Source organism: Sodiomyces alcalophilus (genome assembly GCF_042370955.1).
Source record: "Sodiomyces alcalophilus JCM 7366 unplaced genomic scaffold ACRALscaffold_8, whole genome shotgun sequence".
NCBI lineage: Eukaryota > Fungi > Ascomycota > Sordariomycetes > Glomerellales > Plectosphaerellaceae > Sodiomyces > Sodiomyces alcalophilus.
Genome location: NW_027263539.1, coordinates 523,746 through 542,960, shown reverse-complemented (window position 1 = coordinate 542,960; position 19,215 = coordinate 523,746). Strand labels below are relative to the sequence as shown.

General features: G+C 56.4%; 5 protein-coding genes across 5 annotated transcripts; 3 read left to right on the top strand and 2 right to left on the bottom strand.

Annotated features, from left to right (window-relative positions):
• Positions 1-166: 166 nt before the first annotated feature.
• ACRALDRAFT_2055073 (uncharacterized protein) lies at positions 167-984 on the top strand (the record flags this gene model as incomplete). The annotated part of the gene is made up of 1 exon (XM_071021730.1): positions 167-984. The coding sequence occupies one exon, from the start codon at positions 167-169 to the stop codon at positions 731-733; it is 567 nt and encodes a 188-aa protein (XP_070871505.1). The 3' UTR covers positions 734-984.
• Positions 985-7,968: 6,984 nt separating this feature from the next.
• ACRALDRAFT_2112460 (uncharacterized protein) lies at positions 7,969-10,369 on the top strand (the record flags this gene model as incomplete). Its single annotated transcript, XM_071023576.1, has 4 exons — positions 7,969-8,089; positions 8,170-9,823; positions 9,889-9,972; positions 10,093-10,369. 4 exons carry the CDS (start codon positions 7,969-7,971, stop codon positions 10,367-10,369), a joined length of 2,136 nt encoding a protein of 711 aa, XP_070871504.1.
• A 649-nt stretch (positions 10,370-11,018) lies between these two features.
• ACRALDRAFT_1072402 (uncharacterized protein) lies at positions 11,019-12,283 on the bottom strand (the record flags this gene model as incomplete). Its single annotated transcript, XM_071017974.1, has 3 exons — positions 11,019-11,147; positions 11,315-11,863; positions 11,960-12,283. The coding sequence occupies 3 exons, from the start codon at positions 12,281-12,283 to the stop codon at positions 11,019-11,021; spliced, it is 1,002 nt and encodes a 333-aa protein (XP_070871503.1).
• Positions 12,284-12,790: 507 nt separating this feature from the next.
• ACRALDRAFT_1036614 (uncharacterized protein) lies at positions 12,791-14,770 on the top strand (the record flags this gene model as incomplete). The annotated part of the gene is made up of 2 exons (XM_071015030.1): positions 12,791-13,979; positions 14,100-14,770. 2 exons carry the CDS (start codon positions 12,791-12,793, stop codon positions 14,768-14,770), a joined length of 1,860 nt encoding a protein of 619 aa, XP_070871502.1.
• A 415-nt stretch (positions 14,771-15,185) lies between these two features.
• ACRALDRAFT_2113386 (uncharacterized protein) lies at positions 15,186-19,040 on the bottom strand (the record flags this gene model as incomplete). The annotated part of the gene is made up of 4 exons (XM_071023637.1): positions 15,186-15,487; positions 15,576-16,017; positions 16,085-18,908; positions 19,003-19,040. The coding sequence occupies 4 exons, from the start codon at positions 19,038-19,040 to the stop codon at positions 15,186-15,188; spliced, it is 3,606 nt and encodes a 1,201-aa protein (XP_070871501.1).
• Between the last annotated feature and the right edge of the window lie 175 nt (positions 19,041-19,215).

Genomic DNA, 19,215 nt, shown 5'->3' with positions numbered 1-19,215 from the left:
CACCGCGCCAAAGGAGGTCCCGGCTGACTACAAACCGACGCCCACCCCGGCCGCTGCGGCGCCAGCAGCGAAACCGGCGCCCAAGAAGGGGGAACCCGAGCCCAGCGCGCCGGTCGCCCGTGGCCCGCCCCCGTCGATGAAGGTCCAACAAGCTTCCATGTCGAGCATGGCGAACAAGTTCAAGGATGAGGATGCCGAGGACGATGAGGGAAGCAGCGACGATGGTTCGAGCTTTGAGCAGGTGCAGAGACCCCAGCCGCGGGGCGCCGCTGCGGCCGCCGCTGCTACCGCGCCCGCCCGCTCCGAGCCGGCGAAGCAGCCGACTTTGCCCGCGCAGGCCACCGCGCCGCCGCCCGCGCAGGCCAGGGCGCCGGTGGTCAGCACGGCCAGCACCACCACGGACGCCAACACGCCAAGCTCGTCCGGCGGCGCCCGGGCGGGGTCCCCGTCGAACGTGGTCGAGTCGTCCCTGGAGGAGATCAAGCAGCTCCTGGAGCGGCAGACGAGGCTGATCAGCTCCCAGAGCGACAGGATCGGGCAGCTGACGGCCGAGGTTGACGGGTTGAAGCGCAAGGTCGGGTCGGCGGCGGGGGCGTCGCAGGACCAGAGCGAGCGGATTCGGCAGTTGGAGTTGGAGCTGGAGGCGGCTAGGGGGGACGGGAGGCGATTGATGAGATGGATGTTTCTTTTTTCAGTTTCTTTTTGCCATTTCTCCCTCCAAGCCACTGGATGACATACGGGCAAAGCAAGCAAGTCGGGTTTTCTGGAGAGATGCATTCTTGTATTTGTACTGCATGTACGTGTAGTGTTCTCTCAAGTCCTCGGCCGGACAATGTACACCCTATTTCCTATACTGCATCCACGACTTCACTGGGAAGCTGGGGACGGAGAGGTTCGTAGGGTCAGCTAGAGGTCCACGTTGGTCTTGGCTATGATCTAGGTTAAGATCGTAATGCATATATTGGATGGGGCAGTGGCTTTGGCAGAACTAATCCAGATCACGATGCCTGTCGTGATAGGCTTCTTACAAACGGAACGAAAGGTCTACGGGTACCTGAGGAGGGTTGATACCGAGCGCGGGGAGCTTAGGCGGAAGAGATGGCAAAGCGAGTCTCTTGGTTAGAAAGGCCCGCTGTATACATCCAGGTTGATAGCACGCTTGAACACCACATCCCACTCAACATTCGATGCTCGGCGCCTGTGAAAACAGCGAGCCGGGCTACCTGGCCTGGGAGGCTGGAATAACTCCGACCGACGGCGATTGCGCGGGTCGCGTAGAAGGGTGACCAGGATGTGACGTTTACGCTCGTGGGCAAGGAGCCTATTCGGGATCAGCGAAGCTGGTGGATGAGGTTTCACAAGTCGATCTAGGCGGGGCGACGGACAAGGTGGAGGCTGGGCTGAACATGCGGCGGGGACGATCTGGATTGGAGTGGCAGGATTCCACGATAACACGCCCTGCAGTGCCTTGTTAGGAGCGGGATACGGCGGCAGAGGCAGTGCCGAGCTAAGAGAAGAGCCATATGCCCCCCCGGGAGTACGCTGTAAGGGAAGGGCTGCGTGCCCTACCCCGTTCTCATGCAACGCTGAGATGCAAGCTCTGGTGCCCGTCGACGGACATAGATGTGATGGGATTCCTCCCAAGATGTTCCCTGGAGTTGATCATGCATGGGGAAGCAGGAGGCCAGAACCATCACGTTTCAAACCCCCCGTCGAGGCTTAGCTCCCGCCCATGAATCCGCATTACCCTTGTCGAATCACCACCAACCTGCTGGCCAGGCCATGGGATGCCATCTCGAGGTTATTGGGATAACCCGAGCAGTCCTTTTACCGGCTTGCCTCTGATGTAGCCAAGCAGCATACATCGGGGAATTCATGCGGTGCGCCGGGGTTTATATGGTGGCAAGAGGGAGAACCTTTTTCCAAGTCGTATAAAAGGAAAAGAAGAGGGAGAGAATAAGAAGGGATGAAGAACAGTAAAACATTTCAGCTTTGACATGCTTGGCCGCAGGTTCCCAAGATCTTGTCCCCAGCCCTACCTGAACAAAGTCGACCAAGTTGATTGTCCGGACGTGGTCGTCATTCGTGATTACATAACCCCGAGATCATCGTGGTGGATCGGTTCTGGAAAAACCTGCGACGACGGGGCCTGCTGTCACTGTTGTCACTTTGTCACTTTGTTGGTCTTGCGTGTTTCATGTACCTGAACGCGGATGCGCCTTGTTTGAGATGCTGCAGCCGAGCACTGACCCGACTCTTTCCGGGAAGACGACAGGGACGACCAGGTCAGTTGCCGTCACGATTCCTTCAATGCGACCTGGGCAACCGGCCCGTGGCATCGGTGGTGCTGTAGCCAGCCTCTCGATATCCCATCGCCACCAACCCACTGGGCGGTGAAAACAGAGCTGCTGTACGAAAAGTACAATCAAGCCCTGATGTGACCCGTCACCCACAAGGCTGGGGAATCGCAATTGGGCGAGGCCAAGTAATAATAAACAGAGTTGGCATTCTTATTTTCTTTTGCTTTCCAGAGGACACGAGTGCTGATCGGATTACCGATAGGTGGCTGTTGTCGTGAAAAGAAGCATCCAGGAGAGGCGGCGGGTAAATGTGGTGTGGCTGGCTTCACCGTTGAAGGCTTTCACGATGATTCTTCCTTTTTTCTTCTTCTCATCTTTTTCCTGCCCATGTGTGTCGTTCGTTTCGTTTCGTCAATTTAGACCTCCCCGATTCGCCGCCTCTTGGGCGGCTGTCCTCGGGTGAGGATCTACAGTTTCAGATCTTCGTACGAGCCCTTACCATGTCCTGGGTCCCGGACTTGAGGATCATGCGCGGGGCCCAGCGGCCAGAGTCACGATGCCGCCTGCGTGGTCAGCTCTGACAACGGATCGCATTACGCGCCCCGCGAGCAGCGGGGTTGCACCAACGAAACATCCAGTTGATGGAAAATTGACCATGTTAATACAGTGGTAGTGGTAATCATTGGTGCCCAAGTTCTTCAAATGCTGACGAAGCGCCCATACGGCATATCACCGGGTCGCTTTATATGCGACCAGCCGCTACTCACGCACCACTGTCGTCTTCCTCAAGCCAGCTTGGCCGGATTACGTATGGTGTATGGTAGCATGACGATGCGGTCTACAGCCGACAAGATGTCCCAGGCGCGATCTATTTCTGGCTACCGGCGGTCTCTCTTGGGCGTCGGAGCGAATGGTGGAAGACTGTTCCGGGGCCGGCCTCTACGTAATACGTGTGGTGATTGGAATGCGGGAAGCACGGGCACCAGTGGAAAAGATTCCATTCCATCTGCACACTAGAAAGGATCCAATGAACGTCGCCGCCGTCATATCGCTTCCGATGATTTAGCCAGGGGCAGTGCTGTACAATGTACACTACAGCTTTAAGCTTAGCCTACGGCGACTCTGAAACGCACTAACCGGCCGCCTAGGTATAACGTACATGTGTACCTAGGTACTTGTACCTGGATGTGGGGCCCCAGGAAACCAGCAACCACAGAAAGCTAAGCTATTGGCTTTGCTATCCGGGACTCGAGCGTTACGCCCACCAACACTGCTCGACTTCTACAACGTACTCATCTGCCTGCTCTTCCATCCCCATATTCTGTTGTTTCTACACTACGACGTACATTGTATTCTCCAATAACTTTCCGTACGTATTTGTCTTCGTCCCCTCTGCATTGCGCGTAAAGGTATGCTTTAATGGAGGCGTGCGACCCCATGTCCAAAAGAGGAAACATCGTCATCGTCCTGGGCGAAGAGAAGGTAAATGACAACAGTCCATAACCGCATTTCTTTCTTTCTTTCTTTCCCCTCCCTCCCCTTCCTTTTCCCCTTCTTCCCTTCCAGCTCCCTTGAGTGTCTGGCCTGGCGCACGTTGTATAGGCTATATCTTCTGCGCACTGGCGTACCTTTTAAAATTACACAAGGGGCCTCGCATATTGCCATGCTACCTTGGCTTACCACGGCGAGAGACTGCGCACGGAGCCTTCTTCCTCTTCGGGGTTGGGGAGCCCTGGACGTCATGCACCTTGCGCGGAGGTCCGAGCTCCAGGTCGACCGTACAGGTACATTTGACTTTTTAGGGCCGGGCCACGATACGATTGTCGAAATTCGCCTGATGAACATCTTCCCATGATCCCATCAAGGCCGGCGAGTCCCAGCCAAATACGAACGCCAAGAGGAGTCGATTGCCTCTTCTGGCCAAAACCAGGTCCATGTAGGTGAGCGCACGGAGGAAACCAAGGGGCAGCTGGACGATCGAGCATGCGCGATCCAGGGGCTTATCCATATCAGGCCCATGTACGAAAAGAACCGTCCTCTGGTAAGGCTTGCTGATCTTACGTACATACCACCGTTCGAAATGGCCAGGCGAGCCACGGCTATCAGTCCAGTTTTCAGGTCTAGAAACGCCATGGCATGCATCTACGCTGTAGATGTTCGAAAAGTCATCGTGGGAGGCGACTGTAGTGGATGGATAGCCGGTTAGCTCGGCTCTCCAAATACATGGCGTGACGACGCTCTAGTGTTGCTCTTTGCCGAATACAAGCCGCCTCTTTGGGTCGTGGAGTCGCATGTTCTTGACTGTCGTGATGAATGGCTTCATGGGCTTCATGTGTGGCGCTATCTGATCATCCTATCAACTTGGTAGACATGCATTGCAGGAGGCTGTGTTGCGAACATCGACTTGGTAATGAGGGGCTGGACGATAGAGCGAAGTATTCGTACGAATACAACGTCTTCTTTCCTGGTTGGAAGGGCGTTCAACTGGAATGGCTACTTCTGTAAATCAAGTTCAAGCACTATTGTATGCGTTTCAGATGGCCAGGGTCCCGTCCGCCTCACCCCAACGGTGTGGCTGCTGCCCGGGGCCTGCTGTGGCGTAGAAGTGTTCGCCATCACATGAGCACTTGGACGTTGTGATTAGAATGCGCGTCAATGCCATGCGCCATGCCATCTCTGGCCAACTATTGACGTTAAGAATCACGCCTATACTCCAGCTGCTGCGCACGAGACGAAATAGACGACAAACTTGGATAATAAACAGAACTGATGCGACCAATCTCATCCCGGATAATCATTCCACTGTGGCTTCGCTCACGTACGAAGTACCTACGTTTGGTATGTACGTACGTTGTAGATGCTGATATATGTGGCTTCGACCATGGAGACCCGATCGCGAAACAATACGTTATAGGGCGGGAAACCCCTGACTGTATATAACCCGGCAGGGCTGGCCCGAGAAGCGGTGGGATGAACCTCTCGCAGTACGTTGTATGTACAGAGTCGTATACGGTAGGCAAGCTCAACTCAACTCAGGACTTCCCAACGACCTTCTCTGGGCTGCGTTGTCAGCTACCAGTCATCAAGGGCTACATACAACGTACGTTGTATTCGATGCCGCGTGTGGAAATCCACCACGCCATTCTGTCCGGTGTTATTGATAAGGAGGACAAAAGCTTCCCTTTGCTGGTGGGGTTGGTCAGTGCGACTGCCGACAAGCGATATGAGCTGTGGGGATGCTCCACGCCCGCTCGTTTGTCCTCTCCCTTTTGTTTCCCGTCAGCACAAACGATGACGAACTGAATGGGTACGTTGAATGCAAACTCTTCCGGAACTCGGTTAACGAACCACACCCGACTGCCCAGTTTGTATTGTCTGGTATCTGTGTCGGGAGGCTCGCGATGATGTCGTCCCGAGTCGTAGCCGGTAGTCGTGGCTTGTATGAAATGCTTTGGATCGAGTAATACGGATATGTACATACCTAATTACTCCGCACTTTGGTGCCAAACACGCCGATGTCGTGTCGACGATGTGAGCACAACGCATGGCTCTGTTAAGTACAACATATTTTTACGGAACTGTCCCAAGGCAAGAGTTGTATGTACAAGTCAACTGCTTCGAGACTTTTGCGTATTTGGCACTCGTAGTTATTCATCTCGCTTATTTCCGCATGATTCTGCCGAAGCAGTTGCACAAGATTTCCAATGGCCGTAGATATGCACAACATAGGAATTAGTAACTGTTAGGACAGAGATGATGACTTTCTATCTGCATGGCATGTCCGTCTATCGCACACAGGACATGTCATTGCCATGAAACAATGATTTGGAATTGGCTTTGAGCCGTCGCCGGGCATTATTCAGCATTGGTATTCAGCGGTGACCGCATCTCTTTGTCTAGGCCTGCCCAGACAAGACAGAATCATGTTTCCCCTTGTCACTTGTGGCCACCAGATGTTTCTCAGAGATACATAACAGAAAGACGCCCTCGTCAGTTGCCCTATGATCCCATGCCTGGAATCACAGTTCGACAACCATCGAATGGCCATGGCAGCGCTGCCCATTCGTGCACAGTGTCCCTTTGGGTATACAGCACCGTACGGAGTAATGTAGGATTACGTATACTAAGTACAACGGTACGTATTCGTAGTCTGCACAAGAAATACAACGTACTTCCGTTCCCCGTTCGGCCCACGCAACTATCAAGGAGAATTGGTATTCTGTTGCTTCTGTTAGCGACGAAGTCCGGAGACTAGATCGTGATGAACGAAATTCTAACCACGCCAACTAAGACGTTGATATGGTGGTTAGGTAAGGAGAGATGAAAGTATTGTATGGGATACGTTGTATGCCAGCAAAAAGGTCTGTGCCAGGAACCAGCACCTTACCTACGAAAACAAGTACCATCCAGTCCAGAGTGACTTTGCGTTCTCCCTTTCAGGTCCTTTGCTTTGCCCCGTCCACAGCCCCTGTCCCCTGTTCCCCTCCACCCCTGTCTCTGCAAAGTACAATGGTACATGGAGCTCAGGTACATGCATAGAGTCTGGTGTTCTTTTGCCCTTTGAGCGTGTCCCCCACCCACAACTCGCACAATCAGCTAGCGCCTGTCCTGTCCCCTGTCCCCATTTCTCTCTGGTCCACTGTCCTGTCGTTCGCCCTGTCTTCTGGTTCTCCTCCTCCCTCGCGCCCAATCCCACCGTCCCCCCTTCTCCCTCGTCAAAATCATTAAACCCCAGTCCTTTCCTCTCCTCTTACAATCTCCCTTCTTCGCAAGTGTTTCTTTTTTTCTCCCTTCTTTCTTTTCCTCTTGTTCCCCTCGTTTTTCCATTCTCCATCTCCGGCCTCCCGACCTTGACTATCGGGGCCGAAACACCACACCCCCTCCCCTTCTTTTCGCATCTCAACAGCATCCCACCCGAACCACACTCTCTTCAGCGCCGACGCATCAGACAGGAACCGAACCTCTACACGACTTGTCTATTGTCCGGATCTTATTGTCCATCGTTAAAACAACACACAACTTTCTTCGATTCCGACCGTGCCACGAGCTGAGCTGCGTGCTTCCACGGTAGCTTCGACGTGTGGTTCTTCTGTTGAGCCTTTTTATTATCTTCTTTTTTTCTGTCTGCCCCGTGGTATATTAGTTTCGGCTTGGCATCTTAATGCTCTCTCCTGGTCTATTGTCCTTCCGACGACACCAACCATCGGTTCCAACGCAAACCTAACGCCTTCGTCCGTCGACACACCACACTGTTTTGGACTACACGTGCTGGAACGCCCACCATTCGCTTGACGCCGGGATCGTGGAGTGTGCTAGACGATACTGTTACACATATCCTTGTTTTTCCGCCTTTCTTCTCACATTTTCACTCTTCCGGGCTGGACTCGAATTTATACCGTTATTCTCTCGTCTTTATTATTTCTCACACGCTGCAGCGAAAAGGCAAAACAGTTGTGCTCCGAGAGCGAAACAGTGCCAGCGTATCGACACCGACCGACCGACCTCGTATCTCACGACCTTCCTCTTTCTCAACACGAACCGTTGGATATTGAGACACCTCTCCATTGGCTAGTGGTGTCCTGGCGGGAAGCGTGCACCACTTCATCCACCGACAACCGCCACCTACCTGTGAACTCAATTGCCCAAGAGGGCCCCGCTGAACGTTGTAATGTACTCCCAGCAAAGTGCAAACATGGCGCCACAGAAGCCCGAAACGTTCATGTTGAGCGCCGAGGCTCAGAAAGCCTTGCCCGATGACGCCCAGCAAGCGCTACAGGAGGTCGATCGCCGTATGTACCGGCAATGCGCCCAATAAACCAGGTCGTTTTTCATGTGCCACTTTGCTGACCAGGTCATTCAACCTCCCTAGTGAAATTTTTCCTCATGACAGCCCCTGTTGACTGGGATCACAGGCAATACATTCGCCGTTGCCTCCTCCCCACCGGCGAATACGTTTCTTGTGTTCTATGGAACACCCTATTCCACATTACTGGCACCGACATTGTGCGATGCCTTTCCTTTCGGTTCCAGGCCTTTGGCAGGCCTGTGAAGAACTCGAAGAAGTTTGAAGAGGGCATCTTTTCAGACCTTAGAAATCTGAAATCGGGCACCGATGCATCGCTCGAAGAACCAAAGAGCCCTTTTCTCGACTTTCTTTACAAAAACAACTGCATTCGTACCCAGAAGAAACAAAAGGTGTTTTACTGGTACAGTGTGCCTCACGACCGGCTGTTCCTCGACGCCCTGGAGCGAGACCTGAAGCGGGAGAAGATGGGCCAGGAAGCCACCACGGTGGCCGTGAGCGAACCGGCTCTGTCGTTCCAGTACGACTCGTCTCAATCTCTCTACGAGCAGCTCACCAAGGCCCAGCAAGCGGCCTCTTCTTCCTTGGCCGCTCAGCAGCCTTCTTTTTCTCAGCCGCAGTCCAATTCCCCCATCGCCAGAGAAGTGGACTCGATGCCCCCGCCGCAGATGATCCCTCACTCGATGCCTCTTCACTCCATGCCCCCGCCCATGTCCATGGGGCCTCAGTCGACGATCCCTTTAGGCGATGGGATGGACGCCATGGTGCCGTACGAGACCATGACCATGCCGCAGGCCATGGCCCCTCAGCCCATGATGAAGCGGGAACCTGACTACACCCGTATGCAGTACACACAAAGCGGCGTCCCCGTCTCGGCCGGTCACCAGAGACACGCTTCGATGCCGGCATACACCCTCGAGTATTCCCCAGCGCCCTCGTTTGTCTCCTCGCATTTTGAAGACTACAGCAACCGGGGCATGTCCTTCGAGCCTATCACGCCTCCTCAGCAGAGTATGGGCCTTTCCGCCGAGCCTGCCTACATCGCCAACGAGGAGACGGGCCTCTACACTGCCATCCCTGACCATCTGGGTGCCGGTCCGAGCGCGCTCAATGGACTGATACTGCCCCCGTCCAATTTCGCCACGCCCCAATTCGCGCGAGGGTACGGTCCCGCCAATGTGTACTCTGTTTACGAAGGATCGCCGACGTACAAGCAGAGGCGACGTCGTTCATCCATCCCCCCAACCATGGCGGGGGTCCCTGCGGCTGTGGGTCAGACTCAGGCAGTCCACTACCGGCCGTCGGACCTCCGCCGGTCGGTGTCTGCGTCTGTCGGACCGGTCGCCGAGGGCGAGGAGCACCTAGAGAACTCGCCTCCGGCACTCGCCTATGGCACGGCAGCGTCTGCTCGTAACGAACAGCACAGGGATATCACTGATTTATCTCGACATGGAACGCCGCTGTCAACCATGGAGGGCAGCCCTTCCATGAATTCCATGCCCATCCCGCAGCACGACTTTGCGCCAATGCCGGCCGATGGCATGGCGGGCGAAGGTGCCATGGCCGCTGCTCCTCGCTCTGTGATGCAAGGTCCCAGTGGCCCGGTCCGGAACGCCCGGTCAGCCTCCGCCATGGAAGTGGGACCGTATCCGCAAAAGTCGCACACCTGCCCCATCCCCACGTGTGGTAGGCTGTTCAAGCGCGTGGAGCATCTCAAGAGGTACAAACTAGCCGTTGATCATCCCCGCGCCGCCTCGTTTCTATTTGCTGACCAAGATCGTCTAGGCACGTGAGGACACATACCCAGGAAAAGCCGTACATCTGCCCACATTGCAACAAGGCATTTTCTAGATCAGATAACCTAGCACAGTATGTCAAGTTTTCTCCTTGTCCCCCGTGTCTTCCTCGTGGTTTTCATACGCCGAGTTTGGTCAAAGTGATGCCACCAGCGTGAAAAGGCAACAAACTAACCGTGTTCTCCCTTTCCAGACACAAGCGGACTCATGACCGTGGCGACAGTACTGATGCTCCTGTCAACTACTCTGGCGACAAGGAGGAGGATGTGGTTAGCGAGGATCAGCTCCCATCCCAGGAAGAATCCTCCCCCCTCTCTGAGAATGGCTACGCCAACACGGGCCTCAACGTCATGACCCATGAGGGCCCTCAGTCCACCGGTGTGACTACGGAACAGACCTACAACAGCCTACAGACTCTCAGCATGCCAATGACTCTTAGTCACCCGGCTATCAACACTGAAGTTATGTGAATATGGTCATGGCTGCGTGTGCATTGGGTTGTGGCGTTTCCATGGGATTTACTACGGGGTTTGCATGATAATAGAGGGCGGGGATTTACTGATGAATCGCTTGACGTTCTTATGGGGTTATATTCTCTTCATGCGGCCTCCTTGTTCATTCACAGAGAGCCAGCCATGTTTCAGCGTTCCTTTGCCCCATTGTTTTTGGTTTTCTCTTCTTTCCTTTGTCCGTCGGACATGGATAGGAGGAAACAGGCAAAGGGTAGATGACCTTGCCACCTATTCGTTCTGAGAAGGTCAAGGTGGGAGAGAACGAACGCTGTGTATATACTTTGTTCTCTCTTGTTTCTTTTTCATTCCTTTCTGTCTTCTCTTTCCTTCAGCTTTCCTTTGTCTCGCAATTGTGGTCCGCCGCGGGCGACGAGGCGACCACATTGCTCACGTGGTAGGGGAGATGATACCGTGGAGAGGTTGGGAGAGGATTACCATTTCCCGTGTCGCATCATGCTAGGATAGTCGCCCAGCTATAGGTGTTGCTCTGCAACCAGACCAAAAGTATGAGAAGATCTGAGTGGCTATGCTCCGACTGTCTGCAACATGTCCTGACAACCGAGGTGTGTTTAGAACCTTTGGGATTTCCAGAGCGCATTGTGTTATTTCATGGGCCAGCGAAGTTCTGACCCGCAACACGTGAAAGCGCAAGTAGACGTTGATATGGTCTCAGCTCCGTGTCCCTATCCTCACTAAGGGTGCGCTGCGTCAAGTACGATTGCTTTTGTCCGAGCATCTATAAAGCGTCGAAATACCTCCCGCTAACTGCTTGCTTAGAATAGACGATAGACGACCAAACAGAACGTGAAATTTCAACTCGGCTGTCCCAGTCACGAGATATCTGCCCCCTGACTCAACCTTCATTCATCGCCTACCCCTCTTCCCGCCCCCGGACCTACCCACCGCATCCCTCCCGGCAGGACCCTCGATGGCCCTGACGTCCCTCTCGCTGAGGCGCAGCTGTGCGCCCTTCATCCTCCCGACGGCGGGGGCGTCGACGGCGTCGCCGCGCCTCGGCCTCGCGGTGGCGGCGGCGTTCTTCTTGGCCTTGGCGGCCGGGTGCTCGAGAATGATGCCGTTCTCCTTGGCCTCGCGGCGGCGCTTGTCGTCGCGGGCCTGGCGGGTGGCGAGGATGCGCTTGCGCATGGCCATGGGCATCTTCTTCTGGTGGTAGATGCTGTCGGCGTTGGCGTCGGGGCCGGCGAGCGACTGGATGCGCAGGTCGGTGGTCTTGTGGCGGAGGCGGCCGGCGGCGAAGGGTTTGTGGGCGGCGGCGGTGGAGTGGACGGAGCCCGGGGTGAGGGAGGAGAGGAGGTGGGATTCGGAGAGGAGGCGTTGGAGGGCGAGGTCTTGGGCGCGGAGGGTGCGCTCGTCTTCGTCTTCGGGGTCGGAGGGGGGTTGGTCTGGGATTGGAGCGGAGGGGGGTCCGTCGGTGGATGGAGGGCGAGAGGACTGTTGGGAGGGCAAGATTGCCGATGTTAGTATGCATATGTTTTTAGGGGCAATATGGAGACATGGCTGCTGAGGAGAGGCTTGAGGTGGACGGACCATGAAGGCCTTGAGCTCGCGCTTGCTCATGGAGGCGGTCGGGTCGAGGGTGATTGAGGATGTGTGGTCGACAACTTCCACGGATTGTTCAGAGCGGTCATCACCGTCTTCTTCGTCTGATATGCCTCCCCACTCGGAGTCGTCGTCGGTTTCGTCGGCGTCTGTGGCTGCATCATGGTCCACGACGGGGATTTTGGATTTTGGCTGCTCTGGCAAAGGCTTGAATTGGGCTTCGAAGTGACGTCGGAAGATGGCCTGTGCTTCTTCCTCGGAGATGGTTGGTTCTGTGTTGCGCGACTTGCGCTTCCCAAGTACGGAGGACATTTTACGAAAGGTTGTCTTTACTCTGTGAGCGACGGTGAAGTTGAGGGTCGTCGGGATGCTGCTTTTTCGAGTTGACGACTTGAAAATGTGAATGACACCGGATTGGCTTATCGGCGCTGTGTACCTTATGTGGGGCTTTTCCTTATCATTCATCCCTTTCATTGGCTCTACTTTCACTTTCCCGCTAAAGTCAGGGACGGATAGGTTATCGCATTGATAGCCTAGTATAGGGGTGGGGCGGGGATTGATAAGAAATTTTTCGTGGTAGACTGACGGGAAAGATACCAGCGGATTTCCAAGCTGGGAGAAGAAATACTCGACCTCGTTCTCCCAACCATTGACCCGACCTGTTACCATTGTTGTACTTGCGATTGGATATATGAACGGCTGAGTGCATGGAATCTTCAGTACCTTTTACATTTCAGCAATACCCAACTCGCATCTCACTCCTCATCCTATTGATCGCACCAACGAGTCGTTCTCGGTCGACGACGAGATACCGCAGCCATGAAGCGCAAACTTGACGAGACCGAAGATCCCGAGAAGGGGAAGAAACCCAAGAAAACAGCCGAGGAGAAAGCCTTTGGAGACCTAGATCTTGACCCTCGTCTACTTCAGGCCGTCGCCGCACAAGGCTACCGCCATATGACCCCCATCCAAAGCACGGCCATTCCCCTGATACTCGACGGACGAGATGTCATTGCAAAGGCCGTCACCGGTTCGGGAAAGACGGCGGCATACCTGCTCCCCGTGTTGCAGAAGATCATTACGCGAAAGGAGAGAGGGACCGGCACAGACGCGGCAGCCCCAGTCACGTCGTCGCTGATCCTGGTGCCGACACGAGAACTCGCCGACCAAGTATCCAAGGTTATCGAATCCCTAACGGCTTTCTGCAAGACCGTCCAGGCCGTCAAGCTTACCGACAAGCTCTCCCCGACCGTCCAGAGGAGTCTCCTCTCCACCAAGCCCGACATTGTCATCGCGACACCGGCCGGCGCATGGGCCAACGTGAGCAGCGGTGCGCTTCTTCTCGAGAATCTGACCCATGTCGTCCTCGACGAGGCCGACCTCGTGCTCAGCTACGGCTACGAGGAGGACTTGCAGAACGTGGCCCGCTCCATGCCCAAGGGCGTGCAGACCATCCTCATGAGCGCCACATTGACCCCCGAGGTCCACACCGTCAAGGGACTGTTCTGCCGGAACCCGGCCCTTCTGGACGTGAAAGAGCCGCAGGGAGAAGGAGAGGGCATCATGCAGTACGTCGTCAAGTGCAGCGAGGAAGACAAGTTCCTGCTCGCCTACGTCATCTTCAAGCTGCGGTTGATCCAGGGCAAGGTGCTCGTCTTCACCCAGGACGTCGACAGGAGCTACAAGCTCAAGCTCTTTTTCGAGCAATTCGGCATCCGGAGCTGCGTTCTCAACTCGGAGCTTCCCGTCAACAGTCGAATCCACGTGGTCGAGGAGTTCAACAAGGGCGTGTACGACATTATCATCGCTTCGGACGAGAACGAGGCGCTGGGAGACGAGGAGAATGATAAAGGCGGTGACGAGGGAGAGGAGGCAGAGGAAGAGAACAAGGAAGGAGAAGGAGAAGAATCGTCAAAATCCAAAAAGGCGGCAAAGTCGGACAAGAAGGCCAAGTCCAAAAAGAAAGAGAGGCCCTCACGCAGGGACAAAGAGTTTGGTATATCCAGAGGTACGGGCTTTTTTCTTCCTTTTCAACTGCCTTCCTTTTCAACTGCCTTCCTTTTCACTGCCTTCCTTTTCAACTGCGGCCATGCCACTTGTGCTAACTCTTCATTCTCACGTCAACCAGGTATCGACTTCAAAAACGTCGCCGCCGTGGTCAACTTTGACCTCCCCACCAGCGCCAAGTCGTACATGCACCGCATCGGCCGTACGGGACGCGCCGGCCAGACGGGCATGTCGCTGTCCTTTGTGATCCCCCGCGACCAGTTCGGCAAACACCCGCACTCCATGGTCGACTCGGCCGAGCACGACGAGAAGATCCTCGCCCGGATCGTCAAGCAGCAGGGCAAGCTGGGGCGGACCGTCAAGGACTACCAGTTCGACCTGGACCAGGTGAACCGGTTCCGCTACCGCATGCACGACGCCCTGCGCGCCGTGACCCGCGTGGCCGTCCGCGACGCCCGCCTCCGCGAGCTGCGCCAGGAGCTCATCAAGAGCGACCGCCTGCGCCGCCACTTTGAGGAGAACCCGCAGGAGCTGGCCCACCTGCGCCACGACGACCCCCTGCGCGCCGCGCGCACCCAGGCCCATCTGCGCCATGTCCCGGACTACCTCCTGCCCGAGGAGGGGAAGAAGGCCATTACCCCCGAGGAGCTCGGGTTCGTGCCGCTGCGGAAACGGAATGATCGGAGGAACGCCAGCCGGAGGGCGGGGGGGAAGAAGTCCAACCACAGGGTGTTCAAGGTGGGGAGGAAGAAGAGTGATCCGCTCAAGTCGTTCAAAGCAAAGTCCAAATAAGCAAAGGGGAAGAATGGAGGGGGGAAGGGAAGGGGGAAGCGAAGGTTTGTTTGTCCAGACATGCGCATGGGGTGCCGATGATCATGCTGGGAATGAATATAATTGTGCTTTTCTAGCCCGTACACATACCGCAAGGCGCTGAGGTGTAGCAAACCCGCCTCTCGTTCTCCTTGCCCATTGGAAATGCCGTAACACAACTCAACCTCGTCATCGCTTCGTTCGCGTTCCCAAGTACAGACCGCCGCTAAACGCCAGGACTCCCTAACGTATTTACTTCCTCACTTGTTGGGACCATGGCCACCGGAAGGATTACTCTTGACCGACCTCATCTCCAAATACACACTTACACTTCAAATGTATCGACTTTGCCCCCTCTCCTTCATGAGACCATCATGGCACCGTATATCGCAAGGGATTACTTAGCCCCCTTGGCCTGCCCCTCCACGAAGCTGAGCGCCTCCTCCGAGGACACGACGTCGATGCCGGACGTCTTGTTATGGAACGTCACGCCGTAGCACTTGTCGGCAATGTGGACGATCTCCGGCCGGAACGTGGTGCAGATGAACTGGGTACCGGCTTCGCGCGAGGTGGATTCCAGGAGGGCAGCCACGGCCGTACGGTACTGGGCATCCAGGTTGGCGTCGACCTCGTCGAAGATGACCATGGGGCTCGATTCGGTTTGCTGGAGCGCAAAGATGAGGCAGAGTGCGCAGAGACCTAGCGGCGTGTTAGCGATGATGGCTCGACAAGACATGGGAACTGGACGTCAAAAGGCAAGAAAAGGAAGGCACAAAAGGGCTCGTACTCTTCTGGCCACCGCTCAGCTGTTGGATGCGCTGCTGCTCATCGAGCGTCTTCGAGTTGAACGACACGCTGATGCCGACACCCGTGTAATTCTCCACGCTATTCCGCTGCCGCTCGTCATCCGAGTCCTCGGGGTCGACTTCGCGCCGGTCGGTGCGGCGCTGGATGACGAGGCGCCCGTGGCCCGCCGGCACGAGCTTCTCAAAGACGGTGGCAAACTCCTTGGAGACCTGCTTGAAGGTCCGCTCGATGGCCTCGTCCTTGCGCTGGTCGAGGTGCGCCACCAGCTCCTCGATGGAACTCTGCGACGCGTCGAGGTCCGCCCTCCGCTTGAGCAGCTGGTCCTGCTGCGAGGTGAAGCTGTTGTACTGTTCATACGCCTTCTTGTTGACGTGCTGGTACTTCTTGAGCGCACTGCGGACTTTTTTGAGCCGGGAATCGATCTAAGGAAGGGTCAGTTGGCGATCTTTATAAACATCTTCCATGGGCTAAAGACGGCATTTCCCGTACCTGCTTCGGATCCAAATTCTCATACTTGTTGAAATCGTCGGGAAGAACGCCGAGATCGCGGATGGCCTTGGCGGCATCGGCCGCCTGGGAGGTGTAGAGGGCCTTCTTGGCCATGCTCTTCTCGGCCATGGTTCTCTGCTTCTCCTCCCGCTGGGCCATTTCGCTCTGGCGCTGCTCCTGGTCGGCCTTTTTGGCCTGTCGGTCGGCAATCTCCGCGTCCATCTCCTCCAGGTTCTCTTCGATGACCTTGATCCGCGCCTCCACGTCGGCCAGCACCTTGCTGTGCTTCGCGAGCTCCCGCTGCGCCTCCCGCAGGTCGCCCGACGGTCCCGCCGACTGGTTCTCGAACGCCTGGCTGTTGAGCTGGTCGAGCCGGAGCCGGAGGTTCTGCGTCAGGTCCGCCTCGAGGATCTGCCGGCGGCCCTCCACGTCTCTGCGCTCCTGGCTGGCCTTGTTCCATTCCTGGTGGAGCTCCTGCACCTGCGCGGTCAGCTCCTCGAGCTGCTTCTCCTCGGACGGCGTCAGGGCCTTCTTAAAGTCGGACGCGAGCTCCGCCTCGTGGGCCGACAGGTCGACGGAAAAGTCCTTCATGTTGTTCTCCACGGCCTCGCGCCGCTTGATGGCGGCGTCGAGCTGGGTCTTCTCGGTCTCCAGGTGGGAGATCTTGGCCTGCAGCTCCGTCTTGAGCGGCTCGAACCCCGTCTCGAGCTGGCGGAGTTTCTGCTCGGCCTTCTGCACCTCGCCCAGGGCGCGGGTGATTTGCTGCTCCTTCTGCTCGATCCGCGACCGGAGCTCGTCGAGCTGCGCGCGCATGCGGTCGTCCTCGTCTCGCCACTTCTTGACCGACCGGACGGCTTCGAGGCGTGATCGACGGGGGTCCACGTAGCCGCCGGTCATGGCGCCTCTCTTGTTCGCCTGGTCGCCGTCGGGGGTGATGGCGCTGACGCCGTGGCTCCTGGCATACTGTGTGGCGATGCTCAGGTTGGGGCACACGATGGCCTTGCCAAAGACCTGCTGGAAGGCCTTTTCGTATTTCGGTTCGTATTGGATTTTGCTCAACAGCGGGACCACGCCGTCCTGCGACCTCGGGAAGCTGATGTTCCTGGGCCGGAGCTGCTGCAGCGGCATGAAAGTCACCCGCCCGCCGCGGTCTTTGTACAGGGCGTTGGCCAGGAACGTGGCGGTTTCGGCGTTGTCGACGATGTAATGGAACAGGCTGTTGCCGGCGATTTGCTCGGCGGCCAGGCGGTACGCTTCGTTGACGTCGAACAGTTCGGCCAAGGTGCCGTAGGCCCCGGGCAGGTCGTGCTCGCGCTTGAGACGGCGAATGGTGGCGAGACCCCGAGCGGTGTCTCCGTCCATGGCGTGCCTGAGCCGGGCCTCGGCATCGTCCCGCGACTTTCGAGCGTTGCGGGCTATGCTCTCCAGCTTTTCCTCCTCGCGGAGCAGGGCCTGTTTCTCGTCGAAGATGTTATCATGCGCCGCCCGGACATTGGCCGCCTCTTCGGCGGCCTCGGTCCTGTCGCTGCCGAAATTCTCGAGACGTGAACGCAAGGCCGTAATCTCGCTCTCGAGTTGCTGGATGGACTTTTCTATGCGGGCGACATCTTCGTCGGTATCCAACTTGTTCGCCTTTTGCGTCATCAGAGTCGAGCGGAGCTCCTCGATCTCCTGCCTCAGCCACTCGTCGCGCTCGGCCTTGGTGCGGAACTGTGAGCCGCGGGCCTGCTTGGCGTAGAGACGGGCGCGCGCTGCTTCGGCTTGGTCGAGCTGCTGCCGGACCTCGGCCTCTGTCTTCTTCCGCTCGGCAAGGAGGGGGGCAGTTTCCGTGAGCTCCCTCTCTTTTTCGGCAATCTCCCCGCGTACTGCTGCCAGCTGGGCATCGTGCTCTTGTTGCGCCTGTTGGGCGGTAGCTTGGCTGTCTGACAGGTGCTTCACGTTTAGTTCGGATACGGCCTTGGCTTTGGAAGTCTTGCGACGGTCTTCCTCCAGCTGGCGCCGATCGATCTGGAGCAGCTCCATCTCGCGACTCAGTTTTTCGATTTCACCGTCGAGTGCAGCGATGGCCTTTTCGGCTTCCTTGAGCTCGGAGCGAATGGACTCTGTGTTCTCGAGGCCGTGCTGGCGCATATTCTCGATACGGTCGAGCTGCTCCTGGAAGGCCTCTTGCTCTTGATGGTACAGGGCGTACTCGAGACATCTTCGCTCGCGGTCTTTGTCTTGAAACGAGCGGAGCTCCTCCTTTTCTTCCTCCAGCTCTTGGAGGCGTTCCTTGATGTACTCGAGGAGCTCGTCGATCTTCTCCCTCTTGTTGTTGGTCTCGTTCATAATCTTGAGCGACTCGGCGCGGCGTGCCTCGTACACCTGGGTACCGGCGACTTCTTTGAGGAGATTCAGGCGGTCGGACTCCTTCATGTTGGTCAGGGCGGTGACGCGGCCCTGGGGCACGATGTAGTAGGGATTTGACCTGGAAAAGCCGGCGGCCTCGAGCATGTTGACGACGTCGGTCTTTGTGACGACTTTGCGATCGAGAGAATATTCGTCCTTTTTAAGCCCAATGGTGCGCCGTAAAATGACCTCCTTGCCTCCGGTCGGGAACCGGTCGTCCGAGTTATCGAAGATGATTTCGACATAGGCGGACATGACGGCTGATCCGGAGCCCTCGTGGAGCAGGGCTTGTCGCTCCTCGCGGCTGATTTGGGTGTAGGCATCGCTGAGGACGAAGCGGATGGCCGCGAAGAAATTGCTCTTACCGGAGCCATTGCGACCGACGATCACGTTTGTTCCCGGGGAGAAGGGCTCGATGACTGTCTGCTCCTTGTAGCTGAAGGTCAAAAAAAGGGAAAAGAAAAGTTAAGGGTTAGCTGGGCCGTATTGGCAGGAGGGAATGAGAAGGATGTGGGTGACGATGCGCGCACCTCTTGAAGCCCTGGATGATGATCTGCTTGATGTACATGGTGAAGAAGCTGGCCGGCGCTGCCGACGACGCGGCCGATACGATCGGGTAGGATGTTCCTCAATCTGGATGGTTGGAAAGAGACAAGATGTATATGTCTTGGGATGGAACGAGGCACTCGCTTCGGTGGGGGACGGAATACGGGGTCTTGACCGACGGCGGTGTGGGCTGGCTT